The 13,213-nt window shown below is 43.5% G+C and overlaps 1 protein-coding gene across 4 annotated transcripts in view; it reads left to right on the top strand.

The window, feature by feature from the left end:
* arhgap23a (Rho GTPase activating protein 23a) overlaps positions 1–13,213 on the top strand; it is a 76,831-nt gene that overhangs the window by 47,733 nt on the left and 15,885 nt on the right. For 3 of the 4 annotated variants that reach the window (XM_063018408.1, XM_063018407.1, XM_063018406.1), the window contains exons 7-8: positions 3,490–5,038; positions 13,005–13,163. In XM_063018408.1, coding sequence (XP_062874478.1) covers positions 3,490–5,038; positions 13,005–13,163 — 1,708 coding nt within the window. Of the gene's footprint in view, positions 1–2,158; positions 2,243–3,489; positions 5,039–13,004; positions 13,164–13,213 lie in introns of those variants that run through there. The other variant, XM_063018409.1, reaches the window with a different exon arrangement.

Here is a 13,213-nt window from a genome sequence, read left to right as displayed (position 1 = left end):
ATCAAACTCTAGGTTAAGTCCATGCTTTGTGAATGAGAATGTGTCACTTCTCCTCTCTAAATGGAGGATATGAAGAGGAACAGCCTTTACTCGGGGAATCATCCGTTTCATTAGTAATTACAGGACCGTCACATGATGAATGCTCACATTCCTTTCAAACAGCACACACTCTGTTTGCCAGCGCTCCCGTGTTCATGCTGCCGCTTCATTACACTCTTACTCACATGAGCAGACATGCAAAAGTGCAAAATACCAAACATACAAGGGACACACATGTACACTGCAGGAAAAACAAGTATCTAACTACTTTTATTATTGATTTCAATTTACTTCCGGTGTATAAATGCACTTCAGATCTTTAAATATGAACAAAAATGTGTATTTATACACAGATGAGTCAAAACATTAGGACTCCCACTCAAAATTGCATGCAGTGATACATCAAATGTTGGGCTGATGGTTGGTGCTCATAGTGAGTGTGTTAAATTCAGCAGAAATAATCAGACATAAAGATCTGAGTGACTTCAATAAGGGCCAAATTATTGTAACCAGATGACTGTTGGAATATCCTTGAAATGCAAGAAGTGCCCACACGTACTCACTGACAGTGGTTCAAGAGGGACTAGCCGCAAACTGCAGACAGGTTGATGGGTGGCCAAGACTCATTGATACCAGAACATGAAGGCTATACTGTCTGATATGAACAAATGAAAGAGTGCCAGTGGCTTATACTGCAGATCATTTTAATACTGGTGATAGAATGAATGTGTCATGACCTACAGTACGTCAAACCCTCCCTTGTATGGGGCTGCGTAGTCACAGGCCAGTCAGAGTGCCCAAACTAACTCCTGTTCACTGTCAAAAACACTTAGGGCAGTAATCGGAGCTGGAAATTGAAGAAATAGAAGTCGACTGGTCCAACGAATCCTGATTTGTACAAGATTTTCATTTACCCTCGGAAGAGATGCAACACGATGCACTGTAGGACGATCCACCTCACAATGTATTGAATTTGGGGCATTTGCTGGGAATGTCCTGGTACCAGATACCAGGAACACAGCTGTTTTTATAGCATGTTAGGTGGGTGGTCTTATTGCTTTGGCTCATCAGTGTTAGGATAAGCCTGGATATGTTTGAAATCCAAATAAATTGGAAGGAAATTCAATAAAAATTTGTAGAGAATGCATGAAATTAAAATTCAACTTGTGTTTATTAATAATGTGGTACGTGAAGCAGCTGTGGCTACAAATTTTGGCAAATTATTTAAACCGATATATTGAGCCTTAACAGTTAGTAGTTGGTTAAACATTAATCAGGTTTTGGTATTAAACAACCAGTTGCAGTTCCATTTAAATATCAAACACTTCACGAACACAGACATCACACCTTTAGGCTTATTAAGCAAATAAAAAAGTGGAACTTGGCAGTAAAGTAGAACAGTAACATGAACACAAATCAATAACAGAACTAGTTCAGCACTAGAAACAATTATTCTAGCTTGCAATCTATTAATCTAATTATGCTAATCAAGATGCAAATGACAAAACATATTTATTTAACAAGGCTGGTAAAGTCCCACTTTTAAACCCAGGTTTCCAGGACCCTGGTGCTGTGCAAGACCCACACTACCAAAAATCAAACATCATGTAATAAATGAATGGAACAGATGCCAAAAAATAATACAGGTTCTGGTGAATAAGATTCACTTCCTGTGAATGAGGAGGATTGCACATGTGTTCCTGTGAAATGAATTACAGGTGAAATTTTTTAAGAGTGCCACTGGGGAAGGATTTCGGGTAGACTCCGTGCCCCCATTCTTTACCATTTCCCCTCATGCATGTATTTATTGGTTACGTGTATTTTGGATGCACCGTGCACCCCTCCTTGCTCCCGCATCATCTGCATTCCTAAGATGACATCACCAGTGGTGCGGCCCCTCCCACCCTTCCGAAGGGTGGAGAATGATTGAACGAGAGAGAGAGAGAGAGAGAGCGATGAGGAAGGGAGGGAGTTTGTTGGGTTTGGTTGCTGTGAACACACTATATCAAGGAAGGACTACACAGATAAAAACACGTCGTAGGAAATCTGAGTAAAAAAGGTGGACACCAGTGATGCATTTTGGGACGGGACAAGGACAGAATGAGGACAAGGACGAATAGAGAACAAAAAGAGAACAAAAAACTCGGGAGACACTAAAGTGCTGTCAAAACTAGGAAAGCTCCAGGGAAATTCTTCTCCCTTTGTGAGTGTTCATTCCATCTGTTTACACCGTGAGTGTGTGTGAGTGTGTGTGTGAGTGTGTGTGTGTGTGTGTGTGTGTGCATATGAAGTATTCATGTTCTTCAGTTGATGTATTGATGTATTGATCTCCTGATCTTGTTTTAGATGCCGTTGTAGAATCAGTAGCTCTTGTTATTTGGTTGGCGCGTCTGTTCGGTGGTTTGGGGTTAATAATGTGATCCAGGATTTCGTAACATTCCTGTCGTCATACAGGAGTACAGGAACTATTCCTGTCATACATTTTTGGAATTACCAGGATTTCTACACTTATTCCATACAAAATGAGGTCTGATGAATCAGAATTACAGACAAACGTTCTTATTTTTCTTAAATAACGACTTTAAAAGTCAAGATGAGATTAGAAGTTGGAATTGTGGAGCTGCCAAACCCTGGAGAAAAACTAAACGTACGAGTCTGCTCTGTTCACGTGAACCTTGTCCTGGTTCTAATTATTAAAAGAGGTTTGCAAGGTAACGAGGACGCTTGGGTGGCGCAGCTGTAAATGACTCTAGCCTACTATCGCTGGGATCCAGGGTTTGAATCCCCAGCAGTGCTATCGGCCAGCCAGGCGTCTACAATCAGACATGATTGGCTTCGTCTAATGTTCTGTTCTGGGGTGTGTTACCGCATCACACCCGGTGATTCTGAGAAAGCCGGACCCATTGCAACCCTGACCACGATAAAATGGTGGCAAGACAGAGCGCCAATCCATCGCATGGCTTTGGTCATCTCCTTACTTAGTAATAAGCAATTATGATCGTGTGGATGCCCGGCCGGCCAGCCGGGATCTCAGCGGGGCTGGGCTAGACCCCGAGTTGCTCTGTCGACTGCATAATTTAATTATTTAATTATGTTAATTGTGTTAGAACTAACCACTAAGGTGCACAAATACCTGAAAGTTATGCTCATCCATGACCAAGGGTTAAAATGACATATATAACATATCAGTTCTGCTGTTGTACCTGTTTCATATTGATTAGTGGGTGTGTGTCAGGATCATTATCCACTTGTTGTGCAGACATCACTGACCGAGGGTCTTTTTCCCCTCTGGCCTAGTTGAATCAACCATATTTAAGTTCACTGTAGCTCACTGCAGCCCAAGAGGTCACACCAAAAATTCTCAGCCTGAAAAAGCATTTTGTAATATTTAACAGTCAATTTCCTGTTTTCTGATCTTCCTCTTTGTTTACTTTTGTTTCACTATCGCAGGCGTATTCTCACGATGCCTACCTGAAAGGGAACGAGCCATTTACAGGAGGAGCCCAGAGTCTTCCGACGCCACCTTCTCTTTGCTACCCACCACGAACACAATCCCAGTCCCAGCCGAGTCCCAATTCCTGCCCGAATACATCCCGGTCCCCCTACATGGGACAGAATCAGTTGGACAACTGGAGCCGCTGGCCCAGCTCCACCTCCAGCACATCGCCACCACTCGATAACCGGACGAGTGTTCCCACCACTAACAGTAAGGCCTGGGCGTCAGAGGGGCGCGAAGCAGGAGGCGTCAGTCATTGCAGCCCAGCCCATCGTACAGAGGAGAATCGGTACGGCATGACTGAGAGATCTTTCTCGTCCTCGTCTTCCTCGAGCCCGCCCCACGCACTTACTGAAAACCACTGCAAGGACAGCCTGGTGTGGAGCAGCCCGCCAAAACCTGCGCCTTCCAGCCGCAGCGAATGCACCCAACAGGCCCTCACTAACTGGTACTACAACCAAGTGTCAGAGCGAGAACGCTCGGCCGTTCGCTCGCTACACCCGCGCCATCGCAGTTTCTCGCAGGACCGGCTAGCAGAGCTAAGTCGAAACAGGCGGAGACAGCAAGCTGAATTTCCCCACAGCGCTTCTCAGGACACGCTGATACATCTGCAGCAGTCAGGCGCAGGACACCATCCTCCCTGGCCTCAGATCCTCGCTCCCATCTGCCAAAGCCGTCCTCGCTCGGAGAGCCTCCTGCGCACTCGCCACGGTCACTCGGGCCGCTCCTTAGAGGCTATCGACAAGGCACTCAGCCCTCTCTCACCACACAAAGAGAGATCAGCCTTGCACCATCAGCCACAGTGGCCAGGCAAGCAGTCGAGCCAGGCGCAACCTAGTACCCGCCAGGCTCATCGGCAACACCAACTGTCTTCGGAGCCGCAACGTTCTCCGCACCATCACTCCACTCAACAGCAGCAACACACACCTCAGCACTTGTCACAACATGCACCCCAGAGCCGCCGCCTGACCTCGTGCCAGAGCGTCGACCAGGAGCTGGTCGGCTACCGCAGCTACAGTCCGTCTTTTAACCGCAAGAGTGGACGAATCCTGCAGCATGCACAGTCATTCCGGGACCCTTCCTACTCAGGCCCACGCCTCAGCTGGACGACCGCAGCCAACACCAGTCCTCCGGAGAGCAGCATCCCGTCTCCTCCTTGTGACTCGGCCACACAATCGTCAACCACTGCAAGTAAAGCACCGGAGGGAAGTCATCGACCGACCAATCATAAGAGAGAGGGAGCGGAGGTGGAAGGGGAGATCAAACAGCAGGTACAGGAGGTGGTGCTGAGGCAGAAGCCACCCATGGGAAGGAGGGCGGGTCACGGCAACCGACCCCCACATTATGCCCTGGCACTCGACGGCAGTGACCCGTTCCTCTTCACGTCCGACCCGGAGGACGCCCAGCAGAACTCTGAGAGCTCCTCGTCCCAACGGCGTGTCAATGGTAATCTAGTTCCTTTATCTGTGGAGGATGATTCGCTGGCATCTATCCCCTTCATTGGTGAGCTTTTCCTCTTCTGTGGGTTCTGCCTTTCTGCTTCTTCTCTGGGTTTTTGGGGGGCTGGTTTAGCTGTTGTCTTTCTGTTTCATTTTCGGGCTTCTTAAACATTACACAGTTTTTATTATCTCTTAAGTTTGTTAAGTTTATGCACGTGTTTTTAAACAGAGGTACACAAAACTTTTACTCTTTATTTTTACCCTTAGATCCATGCTTAAATGTTCAATAATATTTCATGTAAAAGGGAGGGCAGTTCTGAAGGCTTTAGCTTGCACTTCTTGAAGGTGTTTATGGTGAACTTTGATCTGAGTTTTGGATCATTGTTGTGCTATAGAATCCTTTATCAATCCAGTTGTTTTTTTAAATGATCACTGCCACATGTGAAGTGACATTAATCTGTGATGTCTATTACTTCACCAAATTTAGGACAGTGGAACTGCCAGTGTAGCCTGTTTTATATTCATTAAATCACTGTGTTTAGATCCTCAGTCCTTTGCTTGTTAAGTGTTTGCAGAAGTACTCAAAGAAATTTTACAGTTCTGAGGCATTAAAACAGACATCTGAGACATCTCAAACTCGGATCCTGCACAGAGAATCAGGGTGCGTCTCTCCGTACCCAAAGCTGATCCGCATATTAACGCGCCTCGTGCAGGTGAAAAGATGCAGTCGGCTACTGCACACGTCAGCTGGAGTGGAGATATGTAATGTGATCGGGTAATAGGCTACGACTAGATTGGGAAGGAAATTGTGGGAGAAATGCAAGAAAAAATAGAAAAAAGATATTTTAATGCTCTGGCCTTGAATCATCAGTAGCTGAAAATTGCTAATTGCTATACTCAGCCTTCCAAGTGTCAGCTACTTAATTCTGTGTGTACATGCTGAGATGCTTGTAAAACTTGTTTTAAGGATATTTAGTAATAATAGATTTGGACCGTGCAGTCTCTACAGACAGGCGCTGGCATTAAAATGAGTCGCACTGGCGACACTGTTGAACACGACACGTTATAGGCGGCCACTTGTTGTGGTATAAAGCAGGGTTGTGGTAAACAAACGAATTTTAACAGGCACATAAAAATTTAACTTGTACACGAACACCCCCTTGTGGAGGCTTTATGTTACACCTTGTAAACCACGGTGGGATCAGATTGCCACCGTTTTTATTGAGTGTATTTCGAATTCAAACAAAAAATCATCAACAAAATGTGGGTTGCTTGGAAAAAAGCTTGAAAAACCCTGGTATAAAGCACACCTAAATTGGACTTGACACTCTGTGATCACACTTTACCATCTGGCAGACTGATGAATACATTTGGATTGAGCTGCCTTGATTTCAGAACCCCTTAATTCCAGCGAAGGCAAATCTTAATGACACAGATTCCAGATCATTTCTGGAGAACTGCGAGTTTCCGACTTCGTAACCACAGTTTGGAAACGTTCCTGTTTCAGTGATACTTTTCTAAATGCCTTTGTTGACCCTGTTTAACGTGGATGAATTGGAATTTGCTTACTAAGGTGCCACTGAGACCTAATTTTTGTAATCATTTTGTAGCTGAATGGAATTAAATCTTCACAGTCATGTTCCAAAGTCTGTTGAAGAACCTTTCAAGAAGAATGGATGAATGCATGTGTTCTGTAGTTGTGGAGCATCCAAATACTTAAATATTTGGCCATGTCTTATAGTTGGCTGATCAATCTAGCTGTGTATGATACAGAACGAGCATGAGTGTGTCTGTTCTGTCCTGTAGCTCGTACTTATCGTGTCCTGGCTTGTCTGACACTAGGAAACAGTTCAAGCACAAACAGATAAAAAATCAAACAGAAAAGGGTGTAAAGCATAAGAAAATCAAAGCTTTATATAGACACGCTCTGAAACACCTGACATGTGAAACACAGACACCATAAACCTGTGATCCGTTCTGAGCATAACAATCACGTGACCATACTGAATGATCTGAACAGATAAACAGTCTAATAACAAAAAGCCGGGAGTCTGCTGCATGTTTGCAGGCTGAAGTGAAAAAAAAAACAAGGTTGCAAAACCAGTGACAAGCTCAGGTCTGAGGAAATACAACCAGTTTTGCATAGAAAACACACCCTGAACACCAGACGAACACATACAACCCAAAATGCTTATTACAGTCCTGACAATGCAATGCAGAGCACACACAGGGACACACAATGCATAGAGTGACTGGTTCTAATATCTTGAATGTTTTAGCTCACGCTGTGTGTGTGTGTGTGTGTGTGTGTGTGTGTGTGTGTTATAGTAAAAATGTATAATCAAAGGTGAAAGGAGGGGTTACATAGATGTACAAACATCTACCGGCTTTCACATTACGAGTCAGGACATGCTGAGCTTCAGAGAACGAGACAACAGAAAACACACACAAACACACAGGCAGTTTGGAAGCTGCATTTTTTGGATGCTGTTCCAGCCGTTTAAGCCTGAATTGTTGTGTGTGTGTGTGTGTGTGTGTGTGTGTGTGTGTGTGTGTGTGTGTGTGTGTGTGTGTGTGTGTGTGTGTGTGTGTGTGTGGTTTTGCATGTGTCTATATAAGGAAGTTAGTAAAATGTGTTTAACCCTAGTGCTACCTACATAAGATTCTTTCACAAACCCCCCTCAAGGCTACAAAATACATTTTACTATTAATGTAACTGTTGGACTATTAAATATACTTTAAAACTAATTATACGAGGGGTTTTTCAAAAAGATTCCGCACTTTTTAAAACTCTATTTATTAAGAATTTCAAAAACAAAACATCACCTTTCTACATAATTATCTTCTGATGCATTTTTTCCCAGGGTCGTACCTACTTTAATGCCATCAGCAAAAAAAATGCAGCACTGCTTTCACATCATCATCACATGAAAATCTTCTTCCCCTTAAAGCTTATTTGAGCGTCCAAAAAGGTGGAAATCAGATGGAGCTAAATCCAGACTATAAACATCTCTCAATCTCTCAGACACAACCGATTACTCCACCTCCCACTCTCACCGCTTCCAACCAAAATATAAAAGTGCGGAAATTTTTTGAAGATCCATCGTATTATTATATAAATATCATTAATAAGGGTGTCTGAGTAAAGGTACACTACTCACTACTGCCTTCACTCTTCTGGAAAGGGTTTCTACAATGTTTTAGCGCTCTGGACAGGCCACTAAAGTTTTTCCATGCAATTTCTGCTCCATGATACAATACATTTCTATTTTAGAAACCAAAGTTAATTAATTCCCTCATACAGACTCCATTCTTAGTTGAGAAAAACGATTAGAGTTAATTATTCTTAAGTTCCATTTAAGCCTCACACGTTATGTTTCAGTTGGTACAACGAGCAGGTAATCTGGACTAGTAATCGAAAGGTGGCTGGTTCAAGCCCCACCACTGCCAGGTTGCCTCTGATGGGTCCTTGAGCAAGGCCTTTAACCTGTAATTGCTTAGACAATATATACTGTCACAGTACTGTAACATAAAAGCATCTGGTAAATGCCAAAAATGTAAATGTAGGTACATTCTAGCATTGTGGCACAGAAACACGGGCCACACAAGCATGAAGGAAACTGAAGGGGTGCAGAACGTTTCAGAAGTTTTGGCGTGAGACACATTCACACACACAATCGAACACAATCAGCACACTCAGCTTTTTTTGCCATCAATGGTACCATTGTGCCATGCCTGGAAATAGGAGGGGGTCCTCATGCACCCACCATTCCGTCATGGCCAGATTGTGTCTCCAAAATTATGGAGTGCTTCCTGTCTCTGTGTGGACATTCATTTTTGGTCCATTCTTACTGCTTTATTCTACAACCAAAATATAATTCATTTCCCTTTTTGGGACAGTAATAATAATGATAGAAACACACTGGTGCAAAGAAGGAAAAATGCATCACTCACGTATTCACACACACACAGGGGCAGTTTAGAGTAGTCAGTCCATCTACTGGCATGTTTTAAAAGAGGTAGAAACCCATACAGACACAGGGACACGGGGTAGCATTTCAAACTCCTACAGAAATTTCAGACAGATGTTCTCCCTGCATGGTGCTCAGGTGGCGCAGCGGTCTATTACACTAGCCCACCGCCACTGAGGTCCAGATTTGAATCTCGGTTCCCCCAGTATCTCACAGTTCTCCCACCTCCTAAATACATGCGGAAGCTATACTGGCAGGTTCAGCTTTCCCCGAGGTTGAGTAAGTGATTGAATGTTTGGGTTTTTGGGTGGTGCCAGACAATCCATGATCAGGAGGTTAAGATACTGGACCTGTAATCAGGAGGTCACTGGTTCAAGCCTCACCACTGCCAGGTTGCTGCTGTTGGGCCCTTGAGCAAGGCTCTTAACACTCAATTGCTTAGACAATATACTCTCACAGTACTGTAAGTCGCTTTGGATAAAGGCGTCTGCTAAATGCTGAAAATGTAAATAAATAAAAACACTTTGTTAGTAACATTAACAAAGTCTGACAGAGAAAGTTTTCCTTTATGTTTGGAGTCGTCTCGTTGATCTGGCGCTCTGGTAGAAAACTGCAGGAAGTGTAGAAGTATTTGGCCATAGGGAGTCGAGCAGAAGTTAACAGAGGTTGTATTTTGCATTGCAGAGCAGCCGTAAAAATAGAAACTTCCCCAGACTCCAGACTATGGCATCTATAGAGTGACTGGATTATGCTCATGTGAATGGTATATTCTCTTTTTAAACGATGCTACGTTCTTCCTCTGGCCGTGTGTGTGTGTGTGTGTGTGTGTGTGTGTGTGTGTGTGTGTGTGTGTGTGTTAGCTCAGCCTGCAGTAATAAGCGCCTTTGTTAAACCCACAGTGCTGCTATTTCTGCCAGTGGCTGGAAAACAGACCCAGTCGAGAATCTGCATCCCAGATTGGGAACATTTCCGCCCCTGCAGTCTGTCTATTAGAGAGCAAAGTTTAAGAGAGGAAAAAATGTGGGAATGTCTGGGGACCTGGGTTTAAAATAGAAATGTTAATGATTAACTGGTTAGCTGATATCCGCAAAGAAGTTAATGTCATATTGATTTACAACAGCTGGCGTTAGAATCTGATTGAGCTCCAGGAAAGCTACAGATCTCTAAGCGACATATCTCAAGGGGGAAAGAGTGCTGATTTATAACGCACCCTCACAAACCCTCAGTGTGCATGTGGCAGCTCAGCATTCAGAGATTCTGATCAGGACAGGACAACTTGATTATGCCTTTAAATAATAAACACACGATGAAGTGGTTTTGTGTTAGTTTGGAGTGTAAAGCACATGTGGATCTGGTGGCACAGCTGTAAAATATTCTAGCCCACTACTGCTGAGTTTCGGGGTTCGAATCTCAGCTGTGTTATGAGCTGGTCAGGCAACTACACAGACGTGATTGGCTATGTCTGAAAGGGGTGGTCGGACAGCCTAGGATCGGGATGTGCACTTGTCGATGTGCTTTTTGTCCCTGTCCCAACCCCAAAGAAGATATGAAGGGTTGTGTGAGGAACGGCATCCAGCGCAAAAGCAGGGATAGTGCCAAATCAGAGATCAGGTATGCGGACCAGAATGAACCGCTTTGGCGACCCTTAAACGCGGGAGCAGCTGAAAAGAAAATATAAGTGGATATTTTGCTTTTTGTCCAAGTGTAAAGGGAAATGTTTATGCTTGTGGTTCACTGGCTAGCCATCAAATTTCATCCTAGTTTGACCTCTTTTCTTAGGCAGTATAAGTCGAGGCATTTCCCCCTGTGCATGTGGGTTTCCTCTCTGAGCTCTTGTTTTCTCCCACCACCCTAAACATGCAGAAGGTAGATTGATTACCTCAAGATGTGCTCAGTGTTTCCTGGTGGTGCCAGACACATCGCAGCCCTGATCAGGATAATGTGATTCCTTAAGTTGAATGAATATTAATAGGAAAACTTTGATTTTAAAAGGAGAACATGCTAATATAATGGAGACGTACTGTTTGTTAACGCTTGTTGGGTTCACCTGACCAGCCAGTTTATGCCCTCTTGAGAAAATCCAACAGGTCCACGTTTCTTTTTTGGTCTTCAGTGACACGTGTTGTGTGGTGACTCCACCTGGTGGTTTGGATTAGTATTGTTGGATTAGTATGGCCTGTGCAGACCTCGTGTTGAAATGAATTACTCTCCTAGAGAAGTATTCATTAATTCTGGATGTGTGAGAGAGCTCGTCTGTGCTGCTGCAGATATATTAGGAACTGAAATCAGAAGTGTTTCTGAGAGTACACGAGTGCACCGGAGCTTCTTTATACTCAACAATTGAAGAGTTATTGAAGAATGAGTTTGAGATGCTACTGGACTTTAAAGCATCTTTAAAATGTTCTCACCATCAGTTTGGTGAATTAGAAAAATGGGCCGCATTTGTTTAAACTGTACATTTATTCTTGTGCTAGCTGCTCATTTCTGATTGTCCAGAGCAGTTGAGAGTTAAGGGCTTTGATCATGGGCGTGAATTCCGATTAATATCTTCTGTATCTTTACTGGCTCCATCCTTTGTGTAACTGATATGCAGTTTTTTGTCCAGCAAACTTGAGTTCTTTCATTTGGAGGTGTCATTTAACTTTGTGGTATGTCCTTTTAATTCCTGGTTAGTGATCATACAGAAGATAGATAGATAGATAGATAGATAGATACATAGATACATAGATACATAGATACTTTACTTATCACTTACATTTACATTTTCAGCATTTAGCAGACGCTTTTATCCAAAGCGACTTACACAATGAGCGGAACACGATGAGCAATTGAGGGTTAAGGGCCTTGCTCAGGGACCCAACAGTGGCAACTTGGTGGTAGCGGGGCTTGAACCGGCAACCTTCTGTTTACTAGTCCAGTACATTAACCACTGAGCTATCACTGGCCTACTGAACTGAACTACTTATCCCAAGGGAAATTGTTAACATTAAGAATTTGTCTACAAACCTTGTTACAAAAATAGCTGGCCATAACTTGACGTAAAATGCAAAGTAACTAACATGGCAACATAAACTTGGATGTCTTTTTCTGATTTATTTAGCAAGAGGCATCCATTTATTTATTAATTCAGTGCCATTTGTCTCTTGAAGGGCAATGTTGACTTTTCCTAACTTTACTCCATTGAGAGTCAGTTCACGTTTCTAACCTGTTAACCTCATGTTTTGGAGGAAGGAGAAAACCAGAGTAGCCAGAGGAAATCCACAAGGACACAGAAATCCTCACAGACCAGAGCTCTGGAACGAATGTTTCCAGAACCCAGGTTACTTTGCTATGCAGGTTGCTTTTCCAGCTGTGCCCTCACGCCACTCACTTGCCTTGTTTAGTAGAGCGAAACAAACATTTTCGGCATTTAGCAGGTGCCTTATCCAAAGCGACTTACAGTTGTGACAGTATACAGTCTGAGCAATTGAGGGTTAAGGGCTGTGTGACTGTTTTCTGTACCTGTATTCACTGTGATGACATGTACACACATCCACACTCTTTCATGGCTTCAGTAAAGAAGTGAAACCTTAAACATGAAAGTGTTGGTACAAAGACTGCTCACATATCTCATTTCCACTAAGCACATTTCTCATGGAGCTCAAACACTCAGGTACGATTAAAGCCGTTTAATGTTTCATTGTTCACTGTTTAATGATCTAGTTTGATTCCATTAAACATCCTTAAACATTATAACTTTGTGTTATTTGCAGTTAAAGTGCATGTTAAAGGATCTTCAGGGTTTTTATAATACCTGTCTGTAAAAAACTGCTGTGGTTTGTTTCAGTGATAGATGACGTGCACAAATTTGTTTGTAAAATGTTAAATCTGTGTGTATATAAGGATGTAAATCCCCTGTTAACCTTACAAAACTCTTTACTCTTTCTGTAAACTTTGCTTTACCTTCTTATGCTTCTCCTGTTCCCTAACGCCTCCATCTGTCCTCTGTCTGCCCTTCCTGTCTGTCTTCTTTTCCTGAAATCTTTCCTCTTTCCTCTTTCCCTTTGTCTTCTCCCACAGATGAGCCGACCAGCCCGAGCGCAGACCTGCGGGCGTGTCACATCCCCGCCTCGTCGGTAGTGTCCAGCGGTGGCCTTAGGTCTGCCCCCGCTGTGGGGACCAGTCCCGCCTCACACACCTTCACCTTCCCCCTCAGCCGCCTCTCCTCCCACGACTGCAGTGAGTCCGACAAAGCCATATTGACGGAGAATGAATCAAATCTGCATGCT

This window comes from Trichomycterus rosablanca, chromosome 22 (assembly GCF_030014385.1).
Source record: "Trichomycterus rosablanca isolate fTriRos1 chromosome 22, fTriRos1.hap1, whole genome shotgun sequence".
Classification (NCBI taxonomy): Eukaryota; Metazoa; Chordata; class Actinopteri; order Siluriformes; family Trichomycteridae; genus Trichomycterus; species Trichomycterus rosablanca.
This window is presented reverse-complemented; position numbering and strand designations above follow the sequence as displayed.